This window comes from Octopus sinensis, linkage group LG24 (genome assembly GCF_006345805.1).
Source record: "Octopus sinensis linkage group LG24, ASM634580v1, whole genome shotgun sequence".
Lineage (NCBI taxonomy): Eukaryota > Metazoa > Mollusca > Cephalopoda > Octopoda > Octopodidae > Octopus > Octopus sinensis.
In genome coordinates this window covers 22265812-22286325 of record NC_043020.1, presented here as the reverse complement: position 1 = coordinate 22286325, position 20514 = coordinate 22265812, and the positions used below count along the sequence as shown (strand labels likewise).

Genomic DNA, 20514 nt, shown 5'->3' with positions numbered 1-20514 from the left:
TAATGAAGTAACAAGTTTTAGAGTAAAACCGCGGGGGGGGGGGGTGCTTGTGATATGTGTGGTTGAGCAAGGGTTTCACCAAGTCTAAGGATCACCACAAAAGCCTGTCTTTTAGCCCTCAATCAGGCTGCCAGGAACACAGATTACGGTCTAAGTTGGCTATACTTGTTTTTGTTTTCTTTTCTTTAGAAGCATCAGTAAATCACATTCTAATTTATATTGATTAATAACTGATATTAACTGAAGACAATACACCAACTTTTTCTGTCGATGGAGAGAAGAAACGAGATATTTGTCCACCTCTGTTGTGGCTATTTGAAAGCACATCACAGAAGTGGCTAAAATTTGGATTGTTTTACCAATATTATAAACTGTTATGGAGTGAAAGCTTAGACAAGACATAGATTTATGTATATATGCACGCACATATATGTGCAAGTGTGTGTCTCCTCGTCTTGACACTCTGTAGTAGTTGTATAGGAGTGTCACTGTTCTACAAGCAGTGTCATTCATTTGCATTATTCTACAAAAACATGTCCCAATTTAGGATAAAAAAAAACTACCTTGCCTGGAATTGGGTGAGGGTTAGCACAGGAAGAGCATCCAGCCTTAGGAAATCTATCTCAACAAATTCTGCCTGACCCCTGCAAGCATGGAAGAGAGGATGTCACAATGATGATGAGAGGAGGATAATGATACGCATATTATTTTGCTAAGTTTATGTCTACAGATATTCTATAGAAACTCTGTAGAGATAATCTTAACAAGTGATGCAATAGCACTGCTAACACAGGAGAACAAGGTATTGACTTCTAAAAACATTTAATATATTTCATATTATGGTTGCATAACAGAATATCACGTACCTAAAAATCATGAGTATATCTACAGATACACACACACAAATCAACATTCTTTCACATTGATATATTGTGTTTGTATGAACATGTGCATGTATGTGTGTGTGTATACTTATACGGGAATGTTATACACACACACACATAACTGTCAAATGAAGGTTATTATATTAAAGCTAGTTTAAATATAATGAACAACATCTATTGTACATGGGAAGGCTCAATACCGAATGCAGAGTCAAATTATGAAATTCACTTCTGGCTGGGACTTTGAAGTTTTACCTGTCAGTTTAGACAACCAATTTGGTTAAATAAGCCATCATGTGGAACTTAAAGTCTCAGCTAATATATATTAATGTACATACATACCACCTTAATAATTTTATATATATATACATATATATATGTGTGTGTGTGTATGTTTATTTCCAATCCATTTTTCCATGCTAAAATAGTTATATGAAGACACATGACAGAGGTAGCAATTTACAGCCAGATGCCATTCCTGTAACTAACCCTTACCTGTTTTTCAAGTAAAGAATATTCTTATTCCCTCATCTTTTAAAGTACAGAGCTAGGGGCAAAATTTAATGAACAGGGACAGCAGTAGACTTCACTGCTTGTAGCTCAGTACTGTTTCACACAAAGTCAACAACATAAATATCCGCATACATGAATACACACACACACGTGTACCATAAAACCAAGTTTATATTCTGGCATTCTCCTACAGATACAGGAGTAAGCAGAACAGGTATTTATACCAGGAATTCAAATATAACCTCCACTACATAGGTAGTAGAGCATGATGTTATGGTAGGTTTATTAACTATTATTGTTATTGTTGTAGACAGCTTAATCCCAGGTCAATACAGAACAGAGCAGACCAGACCCCTTAAGATCAAAGACATTCCAGTTTTGACCATTCTGTCTTTTTTTGCATGTCCAGTATTATGTAACGCCATGTGGCAGTCCTTATATTTGTGACAAACAGTAAGCGGATGATGGAGATCTGGCTGCTACTTCTAGTATATCAAACAACCATATAGAGACTTGCTACAGTTTCAATATTGAATGATAGAATAATGCTGTACCATAAGCTGTTGGGATAGTTTAGCCCAAGGTCAGACGCAATCAGGCAGACCAATCATCAAAATGTCTCAACCATGAATCATAATAGCTAATGTGATTCATAAAAAATTTGGCTGCTATTTCTAGCAGGTCGAGGACCGTACAAAGGCTTCCTCCTTGGTTGTTGATGTTCTTGTTGATTTCCTTTTTAGTTCAAAGGAAATATTCAACTGATAGAAGAAATACATAATTTTTTGAACTAATGGGTATGTATGTCAGTGTGTTGAGTAAAGCACGTTTCACAGTTTGGGCTACCCAGTGTCATCCATGGTTGGAGTACATTTTCACTGGATCCACTTCAAGAATTCCTCAATAATAATTGATGAAGGAACCAGAAGATGGATTTAACACCAGTCGATTCAGTACGATGCTGGTTTCAACTTGTCCTGCAACTCTCCTTTATGGGCAGGATTTTGTGCATCTAGTAGTGTTGCATCACAGACTGATGTGACACAAACTGCACAAGTTGATGCAACACAATTAGATGCACAAAATCCTGCCCATAAAGGAGAGTTGCAGGATGAGTTGATACTATTTGTCATACTGAATAAAGACTAATGCCAAATCTATCTTCTGTTTCTTTCATCAATTATTATTATCATTATTATTATTATTATTATTATATATATTGATGGAATTATTTTGTGAAATAATTTCATTGATTAGATTTTTCAGCTGTGTGGACACTCTACACTACACATATCTGTTCTTGGATTAGCCTGCAATAAGAGCATTCTGTGATAACCACATGATTCTCTGAATCCATATCTTATACTTCAAATTTATGTGTGTGTGTGTGTGTGTGTGTGTGTATTGACCCCCAATTCTCCCCGTGCACTGGAATAGGAAAGGCGTCTACTGCAATTTACAAAGTCAACAGAATAGAGACTAAATCTATCTGCAAATGTGTTTCATATTTTAGACTCCAACAACAGGCTTAGAAGAAATATCCACATCATTATTTTGCACCGCACTGCTTCCTGTATCTGAATGTCCTCAGTTCATTTTTATTTAAATTAAGCAAATTACCGAGGCCATAAATTGTTCCACTCATTTTTATATAAGTCTAAGACTAATTCTGCTGGAAATAAGATCAGACAACTGCTGTGCTGAGGATGGTTACTGAGTCAGAAACATATGCTCATAACTGTCCTCTTATCTTCATCCTTAATGGCAGTTTTGGAGAAAATTATTAATTCTTGAAATTATTTTCCCTTCTCAAGTGGAATTGGTCTTAATTGCCATTTGGCAATTATGATACAGCTTCTGGAAGAGTAAAGAATTTCAATAAATCAAAAATTTACCTTATATGGTATTTCATGTACCTCTATACACATACACTTATGTCTGTGTGTACATATATATGCACACAGTAAAGGAAAGAGATGTTGGTGAACAGAGACCATAGACTGAAAGAACTGACTGATGTAGAGACAAAATGGTCGTGGCTGGAATGTCTAAGTACTTAGGTCTGCTCGTTTATGGTTCTGCTGAAGAGGGTATAACAACAATAACAATAACACTACCACCAGTTCTTGGTTCTCTTTATTAGAGTATTCTCTGTTGCAAGTATTTGGACCAGGGTTCCAGTTTGAGAAAAAATCCTCTTGTGTCCTTGTTTCACTCTTCTTATCATCATCATCACCACCTATCTTTCAGGTGCTGCAATACTGATGTGTTGGATGTTGATCTCTCTCTGTTGGATGATCTTTAATAAACCTAACAAGGACAACAACCACCTCCGTAGGTACTCGTACCAGAGGCATTAGTACCACAGTTAGTAGTGTCTGTGTTGTACCACAGGCTTTAGTTCCACCACTGACATCACTCCCACCCATCACTGATGGCTGACTCCCAGTCACTCCCCACCACTTCCACCAACACCCCTAATCATCATCAACAGACAATTTCCACCCCCACCTGTGTCACTGCAACACTATTCGCTCCCACCCACACCCCCAGTTTTAGTTTTCCTCCTGATCCTCCATCTCAGAATACCCTGTCCTGTTTTCTCCTCCAGTGCCATCAACAACATCCCACCCTAACCCCTAATAACTGGCCTCAAATAATCATCCTCACCCCCCCACCCCTTAACCGCCAGCATACCACTGACCAGGCCCAGACTTGAACTCAACCCCTTGACCTTCAGATGTTACGACCTCACCGTCATCCAGGCCATGCCGGCTGCGCTGCCTATCACTATGACGTGCCAGTAGACCGTGTAACCCCAGTCGGTGAGTAGACTAATCATAAGCAGGGAGCAGCAGACCAACAAGGACGGCAGGGTCTGGCGCAGCTTCAGCCTGGAGATCAGAGATTCACCAGGAAACCGCATGTTGCAGCCTTTCTGATGCGAACTGTAGAAGTGGGACAACAAACTGAAAGAAATGGAAAATAGCAGATTATATTGGAAACGTTATTAATATTTAATATTTTCTTGTCTGTTCATAAAATGTGTGTGTTTGTGTGTGTGTTATGTTTTAACTCTTTACCACTTAAACCCTTCAGCATTCAGATTTCTTCGTCAAATGCATTGCTCATTTATTCATTCTGTTTGGAATTAATCATGCATTATCTTGTAGCTTCAAGATTTCAATAGTGTGTTTGTATATTTTTAGAATGACATTGTAGGGTAAGTGTGAGCAGTTGGATCTGGTCAGTTTAAACATAAAACAGGAAGAAGAATATTTGGGCCAGATTAAATGCTAAAGGATTAAACCAGCTACATGTGGCCCAAATATTTGACCTGTTTTTGTGTTCAAACTAGCCCAGATCCAGCCTCTCACACCTACCCTGCAATGCTGTTCAAAAACTAAACAATCACATCATTGATATCTCAAAGCTACAAGATAAAGCATGATTAATTAAAAATAATATGAATAAATAAGGATTATATTTGACAGTAATCAGAATGCTAAAGGTTAACATTTACTATAGCCATGTTAAGCTCAAATATTTGACCCGTTTTATGTCCAAACTGGCAGGACCTACCCTACAATGTCATTCTAAAAATAAACAGTTGCCTCATCAAAATTTCAAATCTATAAGATTTCATTAATGGAAAACAATGTGAATTAATAAACATTACATTTGACTGAGTAATCAGAAGGCTACAGGATTAAACAACATGAAGAACAGAAAAGAAGAGACACAGTCATCACAATATTGAATATGGGCATGGAAGGATCAGGGAATTTACTTTGCAAGCATGAAGCTTAGGGTTTGTCCCTTGGTGTGGGACTGTGAACAAGTTTCTTTCCTCAAAAGCCTTGTTTAACATCGTTTAACATCTGCTTTCCATGCTGGCATGGGTTGGACAGTTTGGCAGGAGCTGCCCAGGCAGAAGACTGCACCAGGCTTCTGTATCTGTTTTGGCAGGGTTTTTATGGTTGGATGCCCTTCTTTACACCAACCACCCCAAAGTCTATTATAGATGTTTACATGTTTATATTCACTTTCCTGTCATCCTTATCCATCCATTTGCATGGGACCCGGCTACATCCAATCCCCCTCCCACCACCACCAACATTCTCACTATTCATCCTCTCCCATCATTAGACCTATGCTCCACCCTCATCCTCCCCTCATGTACTACCATCTACCTCCCCTTTCACTCTGTCTTCCATTATCCTCTTGTACCTCCTTTTCACCCACATCCTGGCTCTCTCTCCCCCTTCCGTCTTCTCTCTCTCCCCGATCTCCTAACCACTATCTCCTCACTCTATTCCCCTGGGTCACCTTACCCCTCTCCTCACACTTATTACTCACATTATCTTGATTGTAGATACTTCATCATCATCATCATCATCATCGTTTAGCGTCCGCTTTCCATGCTAGCATGGGTTGACGGTTCAACTGGGGTCTGGGAAGCCAGAAGGCTGCACCAGGCCCAGTTTGATCTGGCAATGTTTCTACGGCTGGATGCCCTTCCTAACGCCAGCCACTCCATGAGTGTAGTGGGTGCTTTTTACGTGCCACCGACACGGGGGCCAGGCGAGGCTGGCAACGGCCACGAACGGATGGTGCTTTTTACGTGCCACCGGCACGGGGGCCAGGCGAGGCTGGCAACGGACACGAACGGATGGTGCTTTTTACGTGCCACCAGCATGGGGCCAGTCGGGGCGGCGCTGGCAATGGCCACGTTCGGATGGTTCTCTTACGTGCCACCGGCACTGGTAACTCAGCTGCAATTTCCATTGATTGATTTCGATTCTGATTCTCACTTGCCTCAACAGGCCTTCACAAGTAGAGTTTTGTGTCCCAAGAAGGGAAGGTATGCATAAGTAGGCTGGCTACATCCCATGTAGAAGGCCACGGGTTATGGTCTCACTTGTCCTGCCGGGTCTTCTCACGTACAGCATACTTCCAGAGGTCTCGGTCTCTAGTCATTTCCTCAGTGAGACCTAAAGTTCGAAGGTCGTGCTTCACCACCTCGTCCCAGGTTTTCCTGGGTCTGCCTCTTCCACAGGTTCCCTCAACCACTAGGGTGTGGCACTTTTTCACACAAGTATCTTCAACCATTACACATCCATCGGAGCATACTGGCTTCATTTCTTGCGAGCTTATGCATATCCTCAGCAGTCACGGCCCATGTTTCACTGCCATGTAGCATGGCTGTTCGTACACACGCGTCATACAGTCTGCCTTTTACTCTGAGCGAGAGGCCTTTTGTCACCAGCAGAGGTAAGAGCTCTCTGAACTTTGCCCAAGCTATTCTTACTCTAGCAGTTACACTTTCAGCACAACCGCCCCCGCTGCTGACTTGGTCACCTAGGTAACGGAAGCTATCAACTATTTCTAGTTTTTCTCCCTGGAAAGTGACAGAAGTTGGTCTCAGAGCATTTTCAGTGTTTATTGTTCCTGAGCATCTGCCACATACAAAAACCATCTTCCTAGTTAGCCTTCCTTTGACATTGCTGCACCTCTTATGTGTCTATAGCTTACACTTGGTGCATCTTATAGAGTTTCTACCTACACCTTTTCTACATATCAAGCAGGGCCATCTATCTGAAGACGTTTGTGATTTGTCTACCTTCCTACTTATTAGGACTTTGGTTTTAGCTAGACTGACTCTAAGGCCCTTCGATTCTAATCCTTGCTTCCACACCTGAAACTTCTCCTCCAGTTCTGATAGTGACTCAGCAATTAGAGCAAGATCATCAGAATATAGAGTGCTTCTATCACTCATCACTCATGACTTAATGTTATCATTCATACCTCTGCCTATCTTGTTCTATCACTGTAAAGAGGTTAGTGGGTGGGCAAACACAAGGTCAAGAGGTCCCTTTAGTCATGCTGTGCACATGGCTACTTCTGTAATGCTGAAACACTGGTATCATAACATTATATGTAATGATGCCAGTGGTACCTGCCCTAAATATAGAAACAAAGACTGGAATAGGATACAAAGAACTTGTGACACAGCAAACAGGGTGAACATGTGGTATAAAACTGACAAATATCAAGGACAGGTGTTTGTAGAGGCCACAGCCCATGGAGAACTAGCCAGTAGATTTAGGAAAGCTCTAAAGGAGACCAAACTCAACATTAAAATTGTTGAAAAGCCAGGTAACTCCATCAGATCACAACTATGTAGGACGTACCCCTTTGAGAATACCATATGCGCCAATGATAACTGCATGGTATATAGGATTAGCCCTTGCATTAACTGTAAAACTAGAAATGTAGTCTACAGCATAAGATGCACAGAAGGTGCTTTTAAAGACATGAATATGACATACATAGGGGAGACATCTAGGAGCATTGCGGAACGACTAAATGGACATTTGAGACAATATGACGACAAAAAACAGTCCTCCATACTCTACCAACATGTCAAGGACCAACATGGAGGCAACCTGGGTCAACTTGACATCCACATCTTATCCAAGCACCCAAAGGACCCAACACTCAGACAAATACAGGAGTATGCCCTCATAAATGAAACTGCCCCAATACTAAATAGGAAATATATATAGCATATCCACAGGTACAGTAGAATAGTTAATGGGCTGCTATGTAGATAGATGTATGTATGTGTGTGTGTGTGTGTGAGCGAGTGTATGCATATATATATGTACATGCACATGTATAAAAGCAGATAGATATGAAAGTAAACAGATCAACATACAGATAGGTACACAGGTTATATGAACAGACAAGCACACACAAGGAGACAGAGGTACACATACACACATGCAAACACACATACACGCACACGAAAAAACACACAAACGAAAGAACACACAAACACTGACATGCAAACACATGAATATGCAGAATACATACATACAAATGTACACACATATATACATATGCACACAAACAAACAAAAAGAACGCAGTGTAAATAACAGAGTCAACAACTATTGAAAAAGTTGCAAGACGCAACGAAAATTTTAGAAAAATAAAGAAGGAAATAAGTGGAAATTTTACCAGTGAGTGTGTTAAATTATAAAGAGAATGACTCTCCCCAGAAAACAACAGTATGTATATATATATATATATATATATATATATATACAAGATGGGAACATAGCTGTACATGTCAAAGGTGAGCCTGTCCGAAACACACACACACAAATAAAATTCAACACATTACTTGACATTTGAGGGTTATAAAGAAACTTTGATTATTCTGGAGTATAAACTCTATCTATAAATAGAAGAGGTGGGGAACTCTACAACTCAACATATATTATTGAGTTAATTCAGTTGAAGCGGACGTAATTCTGACCAGACGCATTTTCAAGGGAGATAACTTCTACCAGGTTCTACTCTCCAAGTTTATTTACTACGAACCTTTTCAGGTTTTTTCTTCTGCTGTACCCCTTCATCACGCCCTGCTAGCATTTGCTTTCATGAAGTCCAACAGTGTTTGTGTACCCCGTGCGAAGAATATAGTGTAAGATGATGGGTTACCACAGAACAAACAATAGACACAAATTGTTTGTTATTAATTTCATTTCATCATCATCATCACCATCGTTTAACGTCCGTTCTCCATGCTAGTATGGGTTGGACGGTTCGACCGGGGATCTGGGAAGCCAGAAGGCTGCACCAGGCTCCAGTCTTATCTGGCAATGTTTCTACAGCTGGATGCCCTTCCTAACGCCAACCACTCCGTGAGTGTAGTGGTTGCTTTTTACGTGCCACCTGCACAGGTGCCAGGTGAGGCTGGCAACGGCCACGGTCGGATTGGTGTATTTTACGTGCCACCGACACGGAAGCCAGTCGAGGCAGCGCTGGCATCGGCTACGAGTCAGATAGTGCTTTTTACGTACCACCAGACCAGGGATCCTGGCTGTTTTAATTCGATTTCGATTTCGCTTTCGCTTGCCCCAACATGTCTTCGCAAGCAAAGAGGGTTGGCATGGGTGCCTGTCGTCGGATGAGGTTCTATATCGACTTCACTTGCCTCAACAGGTCTTTGTGTCCAAGGGAGGAAAGGCATTCATAAGTGGGCTGGGCTCACTTGTCCTGCCTAGTCTTCTCACGTACAGCATATTTCCAAAGGTCTCGGTCGCAAGTCATTTCCTCAGTGAGGCCTAAAGTTCGAAGGGCGTGCTTCACCACCTCGTCCCAGGTTTTCCTGGGTCTACCTCTTCCACGGGTTCCCTCAACTGCTAGGGATTGGCACTTTCTCACACACCTATCTTCATCCATTCTCGCCACATGACCATACCAGCGCAATCGTCTCTCTTGCACACCACAACTGATGCTTCTTAGGTACAACATTTCTCTCAAGGTACAAACGCTCTGTCGAGTATGTACACTGACATTACACATCCATCGGAGCATACTGGCTTCATTTCTTGCGAGCTTACGCATGTCCTCAGCAGTCACGGCCCATGTTTCACTGCCATGTAGCATGGCTGTTCGTACACATGCATCATACAGTCTGCCTTTTACTCTGAGTGAGAGGCCTTTAGTCACCAGCAGAGGTAAGAGCTCCCTAAACTTTGCCCAGGCTATTCTTATTCTAGCAGTTACACTTTCAGCGAACCCACCCCCACTACTGACTTGGTCACCTAGATAACGGAAGCTATCAACTACTTCTAGTTTTTCCCCCTGGAAAGTGACGGAAGTTGTTTTCTGCAGATTTTCGGAGGTTAATGCTCCCAAGCATCTGCCACATACAAAAACTATCTTCCCAGTTAGCCTACCTTTGACATTGCTGCACCTCTTATGTGTCCATAGCTTATGTATGCATGTGTGTATATGTTTGTGTGTCTGTGTTTGTCCCCCCCCCCAACATCACTTGACAACCGATGCTGGTGTGTTTACGTCCCCGTCACTTAGCGGTTCGGCAAAAGAGACCAACAGAGTAAGTACTGGGCTTACAAAGAATATGTCGATTTACTCGACTAAAGGCGGTGCTCCAGCATGGCCGCAGTCAAATGACTGAAACAAGTAAAAGAGTAAAGAGTAAATAATAATATCTATAAGCTTAAAGGTGTTATTATTTACAAAATTGTCACTTGTCACTATTTGTAAATTTAATGCAGAATATATATATATATAAATACAGAAAAACAAAAGACAAAGACAGGTGTATTAGTTTAGTGCTTGGGTAGGTGAGAAAGTCTTTTCGAGCCTATGCTCTTCAACAGAAAGGAACACAAGAAAATAAACAGAGAGAATAAAAAAAAACTTCTGGAGCTAGCGGTTGTGTGTGTGTGTGTGTGTGTGTGTGTGTGTGTGTATTATATATATATAACGGGAAGGTTTATGAAAATAAACAAAAGACGAAGGCAGGTGGAGTGCAAACAAACAATTGTATTAGTATGGCGCTCAGGAATAGAAATAGAACAAGTCTTTTACGTTTTGAGCCTACGCTCTTCGACAGAAAGATGCACAGAAAAAAAAACAAGGAGAGAAAAAATGTGTGTAGGAGCTAACGATCTATCATACATACATACACACACACACACACACACACATATATATATATATATATATACACATACACACACACACACATACATTCATGCAATAATTTTATTCAGCTGAATACACGTCATTGATTAGTTGAAATTACTGAAATACGACTACTTTAACATGAAATAACTTCGTAAATATAAGTTTTTCTCAAAAACGCTAAGAGTAAAAAGATATTTTATATGACACATTCTACCAGTGTCCGAAGTTTGAAAGTATTTAGTTACAAAAAATTATTTTTTAAATCTGTCAGTCAAAAGGTAAAGATCCAATTTTTTTTTAAATTCTTGCGATTATCTCCCCTTCTTAAGTGGAAATCGTCTTAATTGCCACTCGGCAATTTCTGATACAACTTCCAGAGGCAAAGATAATATTAATAAAACCTGAATTTATCGTGTGGTATTTGACATACCAGTATCTGCCTACATTATTCTAATACATGGCACTGAGTTACTTCCCTTAGCTCATTTCTGTTTAGAGATGCAGACATCCCATGTACAATAACTCCTATATGGGTTATATGGCTCAGAAACCTGGACGTTATCAAAGAAGCTTGAGAGGCGGTTGGATGGAACCTACACTCGCCTCCTTATGAGAGCTCAAAATCTCTCGTGGAAGCGTCATCCAACCAAAATGCAAATATATGGGAAACTACTACCTGTGTCATCTCTTGTGAAAGGTAGGAGAGTCCAGTTTGCTGGACATTGTTGTAGAGCTGAAAACGAGGCAATTTCTGCTCTTCTCCTCTGGAAGCCATCTGCTCGCAATACCAGAGGGCGCACACTCTCCTACCCTGATGTCATCTCCAGGGATACAGGCATCCAGCAACAGGACCTCCGTAATGCCATGATGGACCGTGAAGTCTGGCATAGCATGGTAAATTTCATTGTCTCGACCACGGTCGAACGATGATGATGATGACAATAACCCCACTGAAGACAACAGATGATGATTTAAAACTTCTTTACATATTAGAGAGGGGGTAATTAATTAAGGGGAGTAATTGTCCTAATACGATGGCTTCTTTCAGTCTACAAATCCACTCACAAGGCCTTTTTTCTGCCTTGGACCACAAAAGATACCCCGATAGACTGTGCAAGCAGACTAAACACAGTATTAACATGATGTAGTCCTAGATACATTATATCTGAATAAAAGACAGGATGGTCACGGCTGGAACATCTCTGAACATAAGTCTGCTGGATCAGGACAGACCTGGTGTTAAACAGCAACAAGGAATGACACAGTAAGTAATTTGTCCGAGATGCACTATGTTTGAATAAAAGACAGGATGGTCATAGTTGGAATGTGTTTGGTCATAAGTCCGCTGGACAAGGACTGACCTGGGGCTAAACAACAACAACAGGGAAGGACACATTAGATAACGTAATCCTAGATACACTATGCCTGAATAAAAGACAGGGTGGTCACAGCTGGAACATATCTGATCATAGGTCAGCTGGATCAAGAGAGACATGACTAAACAAGGACACATTAGATAATGTAGTCCTAGATACACTATGCCTGAATAAAAGACAGGGTGGTCACAGCTGGAACATATCTGATCATAGGTCAGCTGGATCAAGAGAGACATGACTAAACAAGAAAGGACACATTAGATAATGTAGTCCTAGATACACTATGCCTGAATAAAAGACAGGGTGGTCACAGCTGGAACATATCTGATCATAGGTCAGCTGGATCAAGAGAGACATGACTAAACAAGAAAGGACACATTAGATAATGTAGTCCTAGATACACTATGCCTGAATAAAAGACAGGGTGGTCACAGCTGGAACATATCTGATCATAGGTCAGCTGGATCAAGAGAGACATGACTAAACAAGGTCACAAAAGATAATGTAGTCCTAGATACACTATGATCGCATATAAGACAGGATGGTCACAGATGGAACGTTTTTGATCATAGGTGTGTGCACTGGGTTGATACTGATGCTTTGGGCTAAACAACAATGAGGAAGGACACATTAGATAATGTAGTTCTAGATACATTTATGTCTGAATAAAAAGTAGGATGGTCACGGCTGGAACATCTCTGATCATAGGTCTGCTGCACCAGAACTGACCTGGGGCTAAACAGCAACACCAATAAGTAAGGGCACATTGGATAATGTAGTCCTAGATACACTATGATCGCATATAAGACAGGATGGTCACAGCCGGAACATTTTTGATCATAGGTGTGTGCACTGGGTTGATACAGATGCTCTGGGCTATACACTAATGTCTGAATAAAAGACAGGATGGTCACGGCTGGAACATCTCTGATCATAGGTCTGCTGCACCAGGATTGACCTGGGGCTAAACAACACCACCAATAAGTAAGGGCACATTGGATAATGTATTCCTAGATACACTATGTCTGAACAAAAGACAGGATGGTCATAGCTGGAACAACCTTGATCATAGGTCTACTGGATCAAGACTGACCTGGGGTTAAACAATAACAGCAACACAGGATACAGTGATGTCCAAGAAATACTATGTTTATATAAAAGACAGGATGGTCAGAGCTGGAACACTTTTGATCATAGATCAACCTACAGGAGCAAGGATGATGACCTGGTGTTAAACAACAACAAACAGGTTGAATTATAATAAAAAATTTCACTTACCGATATTAATGTCTTGAAAAAAAGAATGATAACATTTAAAGTGTCGAAATCCCACCATGACCAATTTTGTTTTCATCCCCCTGAGATCTAAATGAATCAGGTACCAGTTATATACTGAGTCAATATCTCAACTGTTCCCTCTCGCAAAATTTCTGGTAATGTGTTTATGCAAGAAATTAATTTAATTTTGTTTCTTGTTATAATTTTAATGAGATGAATGAGCTGGCCACTTTCTAACCATGAACCCAATTCTAGACACAGTTTCAGAGATAGACACATCCACATATTATTCATAACTGAAAGACTTGTACGAATTTTGTGTCTGGCGATAAAAACTACAGAAATCCCTTGTTCACAACAATACAGGAATTGAAACAGCAAAATACAGTTGCTGTATTAGGTTCATCGTGTTTATTTTAAAATCCCAGTGACCTTTTTTGAAATGTCACATATCCTTGCATTTTGTCTTCCGTACCCCAGTTTGGGAATCAGGCGAAAAGAGGGAGAAAAAACTCAAAACACCGAGAATTCCAACATTGTCCAGATGTTTGAATGTTAGGCTTAAAACACTAAGGGATGTGACTCAGGATTACCACAGGATATTTAATTCATTGCTCTGCCCATTCTACCAATCAGCCAGTTGGCCACAAGGGTCGCAATAATGAACATCTGGACAATACAAAAGCTAAAGCTAGTGGGGGTTTACATACACATGTGTAGACAATAACAATTAGAAAGAAAATTGATAAGAAAATTCCCTAATAGATAAAGTAGTGGACAGTACGACCCAGGGACCAAGGAACACCACTGACCACTAAAGACATCAGAATGAAGCACCTGTCTCCCGTTTGTGCCTTCCATCCAGCAAGTGCCGTCTTAGAGAAGGCCAACACATCTGAGCTACCCTCATCATATTCACCCACCTTTCAACAAATTTACTGAGGTGGAAAGAGCTAATACCAACCTCACCAACCTCACTTTAATAATAAAAATGGACTTATTTTATCGACCCCAAAAGGATGAAAGGTAAAACCGACTTTGGCGAAATCTGAACTCAAAATGTACAGACAGACAAAATACTGTTAAGCATTTTTCCCAGTGTGCTAACGATTCTACCAGCTCACTGCCTTAATATTAGTAATAATAGTTACCAATTCTAAGGTATGTACAACATTCCAAATATTTACAAGAAGAAAAGAGATGGTAGGGCAACCATCTATTTGGGGCTTAACAGCAGCAGCAAGAAGAAGAAATATTTAGGGTTTCTTACATGTCTTTCTCTTTAAATTGGTTGTACATCCATGTTTTAAAAGAGTCGTCTGAATGAGGAATATCCTCTATGTTGATTCGATTGATGTGAATGTGAACTTCTGGTTTCTTCTCTGATAAAAAATCTGCAATATACATACAATATATACATATATACAATCTACAATGTATAATTACTAACATATATATTGGTACGTTTATATATTTGTTGTGCAAGATTTTTTATGTGAAATCGTGTGTTGAAGCAGATATTGTTGTATTTCGGAATGGTCATTTTGCCAGTTTAGCCAATAAAAACACACACACTATATATTTGGTGTTACTTTGCTTCAGTGTTATTTATTTTTTACATTAAACTTAATCTTATTTCGGCCAGAGTTCTTTCATCACACTCCTGTGACCGCATCAGTGGTCCTTTGCTTTCTTCTTTCTTATTTGTGTGTCTCTCCTTACTAACCGTCAGCCATTTTGTATTTCTATTGTATGTGTCTTCATTTGTGCATGCGTATATCTCTGTGTGTGGGAAAATGCCAGTAATATTTGTATCTTCTGTTTATAAACGTTCGTGTAATTTGTTTTTGTTTTTGTTTATTCTTATTTTGTTCATGTTTACATCCACTTATTATTATTATTATCATTATTATTACATATGCTTGTATGTATGTATGTATAACAACAATACTAGTAATAATAATAATAATAATGATAATAAAAAAATTTTTTAATTTAAAACTGGACACTCTGGTATTTGTGGCTATCATACCAAGAGTTGACCTTCCCTATTTTCTTCTTAGTCTTTTCCATAGTGTTCCATGACTTGCTCCTATAGAGTGGGCAAATCCCATTCCTATCATTACATAATATATTATCAAATTTCTTCATGGCTCCTTTGTATACTCTGATCCTTTCTTTATGGCTGTAACCTGAGAACTGCATGCGGTGAACGAAATGTTGTATGTGTCTCTTTAACTCTGTAGGCTCGCACATGCGGGACACATTTCACATTATTCTGACGAGGTCTGCCATCAAAATATTGAATTTGGCATTGTCCGCAATGGCTGAGTTCCAGTGGATCAAGTATTTGGAGGCCATAGGTTTAGCATAGTACGAATGAAGAATTTGGGTTTTATTATTCAGAGTTTCTAGCCAGAATTCTGTGTCTAGTACTGGTAGTCTATGGTTAGGGTGTTTAGTTGAATGAGGAACAGAGAGGTGGTATGCCTTCCCACAGATAAGTCCGGCAGGATGTCAATAGACAGCTTACCGAACTACATCCAGGCAATGCAACCTCATATCGCCAATACGAAAGTAACAACTTTACAGGCGCATGAGGAGAGAGAAAAGGTCCTCAATGCCCACATGATGATGTGGACAATTGTTCTGGGACCCCAGAAACGCACAGCTAACAATTTCCAAGCCTGGAACAACGATATCCCAGCACTGTATGGACTTCGCAAGGACCATAAAGTAACCACTGACCCTATAGCAGGACCACCAACAAGACCAGTCTGTGGAGCGAACATCGCTAGCAACTACAGAATCTCCTACTTCCTCTCAATGATCATACACCCTATAATCTGGATGTCACCTGATGTTTGTGACAGCATGGAAGATCTCCTCAACAGAATCAATGACTGTAACAACACTTGCAACCTGACAGGATGTATGGTGGGTAGCATGGATGTGGTATCCCTATACCCATCGATCGACGTGGATTTTGCGGTGGAGAAGTGCGTGGAAATGATCAACGAGAGCAAGGTGGAGTTCCGCAATGTCAACACAGAGGAACTGGGCCTCCTACTTAGACTGACATATGACAACGAATACCTAGATAAACATGATCTTAGTAGTTTCTGCCCCAGTACGTTTAAGAGGTAGACCACCCATAATTACTTCTATGGCTAGGAAGACCCATATAGAGAGACGGAGCGGATGGATCAGAGCCATACGGAGCCCCGCAAATGTCCATCAGGTAAAGAAAATGATCACACATGCACTAGGAGCTAGTATAAGAGTTACCCTAAAAGGCCACACGTTTAAATTTAACAGTAAAATATATGCCCAGGACGAGGGGGCAGCCATCGGCGTTAGTATCGCCAGTGATGTGGCCAACCTTTACATGGTATGGTGGGACAGAAGGCTTAAGGAACGCCTAACACAGAACTCCATACTTGTGAACATGTGCTCTCGCTATGTTGATGATATCAATATAGTGGTAAAGGCACCTCCACAAGAGAGTACTGTTGAAATAGAAATAGAAACTAATACTATAGAGAGCATCCAGCAAATAGCTAACTCCATCCACCAGAGTAGACTACCCAACTAAACACCCTAACCATAGACTACCAGTACTAGACACAGAACTCTGGCTAGAAACTGTGAATGATAAAACCCAAATTCTTCATTCGTACTATGACATGGCAACGACGGGTCATAATGCTTGTAGAAGATAAACCTAGCCTGAATAGGAAACTGGAATGGAACACTAGCACACATCACAACATATGACAGAAGAGGGTCCCCATAAACTGGTTACAATATAAACAAAACTGAAAACATAATAAAATAAAATACACAGATAAATAAACAAATGGAAGTAAATAACTATATGCATTTAAAAAAAAAAAAAAAAAATTTTTTTTTAATTTAAAAAATTTTTTAAATTAAAAATTTTTTTTATTATCATTATTATTATTACTAGTATTGTTGTTATACATACATACAAGCATACGTAATAATAATAATAATAACAATAATAAGTAGATGTAAACATGAACAAAATAAGAATAAACAAAAACAAAAACAAATTACAGGAACGTATATAAACAGAAGATACAAATATTACAGGCATTTCCCCCCCCACACACACACTAAATAAACATAGACACACACAGAGATATACACATGCGCAAATGAAGACATACAATAGAAATACAAAATGGCTGATGGTTAAGTAAGGAGAGACACACAAATAAGAAATAAGAAAGCAAAGGACCACTGATGCAGTCACAGGAGTGTGATGAAAGAACTCTGGCCGAAATAAGATTAAGTTTAATGTAAAAAATGAATAACACTGAAGCAAAGTAACACCAAATATATAGTGCGTGTGTTTTTATTGGCTAAACTGGCAAAATGACCATTCCGAAATACAACAACATATATATTGGGTCATCCCATAAATAATGCGGATTTTTCAATTGCATGAAGAAAAAGTCGGAGGGGGACTGGATAAACTACCTGCATCAACTTGCTATAAAAGTAGGTAGTAATTTTACCTTGTCCTTATTCTTAGTGCAAGTTTTGAAGAGTACAGTTTGATTTTAACAGTTATTTTTCCAAAGCTATAATGGAAGTAACAAAGGAGCATATTCAGCATATTTTGCTTTATGAGTTCAATAAAGGCAACACCACAACAGAAAGTGCAAAGAATATTAATACAATATTAATACAATATGGAGATCAGACAATAAGCGTAAGCTAGTGTCAATGGTGGTTCCAGAAATTCTGAGCCAGAAACTACAGCCTAGAAGACAAGCCTCATCCTGGAAATTCTGTAGACTTTGACAAGGACGTCCTGCAAACCCTGGAGAAACAAAATCCCATCATAACTGTTGAGGAACAAGCAGAGAAGCTTGAATTTGGTCATTCAACCATTCATTGATACTTGCGCCAGAAGAAAAATGACCATCTTTGGTTTCAAGATGAAAGATGTTCTTCCATCAGGATAATGCTCTGCCACATACAGCAATGATGACTCAAGCTCATACCTCAACTTCCCCTCCTCCCACCCTAAACACACCAAGCTCTCCATCCCCAATTCTCAATTCCTCCGTCTGTGCAGGCTCCACAGTGACAACCATGACTTTGAGAGATTCAGTCTCAATTCATGGCTTACCACTTCATCTTATGTGGATATCCCCTCACTGCTATCCCCACTGCCCTTGCCAGAGCACGTTCCGTGGACCGTGCATCTGCTCTCTCCTCCCGTACCCGCCCTACCATCACCCGTCTCCCATTTCCCCTCGACCCTACCTCTCCAATGCACCATTCTCTGAGCCTTCTGGCAAGTCCAGTCTAACCCCTCCACTTCGCACATCTTCCCTAACCAACACCTCCCCTCCTTCAAACGAGCTCACAACCTACGTGACCCACAGTTTCTTCCCTAACCCAACCTCCCAACCTGGCTCATTCCCCTGCTCCCACCCATGCTGCCCCACTTGCCCTTACCTCTCCAACACCACCATCCTCACTGGCACCCATCATCAACCCTATTGTATTACTGACTCCTTCACCTACACTTCTAGCAACGTCATCTACTGCATCTCCTGCTCTCTCTGTCCTCTGTACATCAGTCAAACGGGATGCCATTTGGCTGACTGGTTTACGGGACATCTTCGAGACATCAGACTCAGCAACGACACCCTGGTCTTGTGCCATTTCCACTCTACCTGTCATTTTTTACAACACCTGTCTGTATTTGGACTATCCTTGCACAGGGGCCATCCGGACTCCCGTCTTCACTGTGAACAGGAATTAATCTTCTCTCTTTGCACCACATGGGCTCAACTCTCCTCTCTTCTTTCACATCTATTTCCTCCTTTCACTCCCACCCACCTCTCCTCTCTTGCTGACACCTACTTCTCTTCACTCCTACCCACCTTCTCCCTTCATCATTACCCCACCCACCATCCCTATACACCCCCACCCCACACATTCTACTCCCACATCATATCACACACTAGCACTGGCCACTTCCCAGCACCCACACACGCATATGTCAAGATCAACAGCCCCCTTCCACACGCACATACATGCTCTCACATACACATGCACGCGCACCTTCATTTTGGGATCACCCCTACTTATTTTTTATCTTCCCTTCTTCCTAGCTCTCCTGTCTGACCACCTCTGTCTGGCATTCACCATGATTGATCACTAGCCACTAAACCTTTTTTATTTTCTCTCCCTGTTTATTTCTTTGTTCCTTTCTATTGAATAGTGTAGGCTCGAAACGTAGAAGACCTCACTTCCCGAGCGTTAAACTAATACATCTGTTTGTTCTTTACACACCCATCTTTGTCTTTTGTTTTGTTTTTGTATATTTCAACTACCGTAAATCCTCAAGTATAATCCACATTTTTTCCCCAAAATTTAAAGGTCAAAATCCCCAGTGCGTGTTATACATGAGGTTAAAAATGAAAATTATTTTCTAAACAATGTTTGAGTTTCTATTTGTGATGTTGGGCGCAAAAATACCTTAAGCTAAGCCTGAAAACAATGAAGTCATAAAAGAATCATCCATAACTTGCAGTGAGCAACATTTATTAAACGTTATTACTGTTATATCTGTATTTTCTGCAAACAAAATGCACAAAAAAGCTACACGTTTGCATTATGTTATATATACAATAATAATAAAGTATGTTACCATATACATTTTTACAAACCAAAGACATTATATAGACCTCCTTGAATCAAGTTAGAGAAGGGGTGCGTATTATACACAAGGTTTAGTTTATTCAGAGGTGCAGCACCCTAAAAATCCCCTGCATATTATACTCAAGGGTGGACTATACTCTAGGATTTACGGTATATATATATATTGCACTAATAATTATATGGAGCGTGAAAGTGAGATAGACCGAGGAAGAGGTGGAAGGGACAGGTGGAGGAGGAGACTGG

At 40.2% G+C, this 20514-nt stretch overlaps 1 protein-coding gene across 1 annotated transcript in view; it reads right to left on the bottom strand.

Annotated features, from left to right (window-relative positions):
• Window positions 1-181: 181 nt before the first annotated feature.
• LOC115224110 (1-acyl-sn-glycerol-3-phosphate acyltransferase epsilon) overlaps window positions 182-20514 on the bottom strand; it is a 106066-nt gene continuing 85733 nt past the window's right edge. The window contains exons 9-11 of the mRNA XM_036513091.1: window positions 14834-14957; window positions 4132-4366; window positions 182-4048 (exon numbers count right to left, since the gene is read on the bottom strand). Of these exons, the coding sequence (XP_036368984.1) occupies window positions 4141-4366; window positions 14834-14957 (350 nt within the window). The 3' untranslated portion in view covers window positions 182-4048; window positions 4132-4140. The remainder of the gene's footprint in view (window positions 4049-4131; window positions 4367-14833; window positions 14958-20514) is intronic.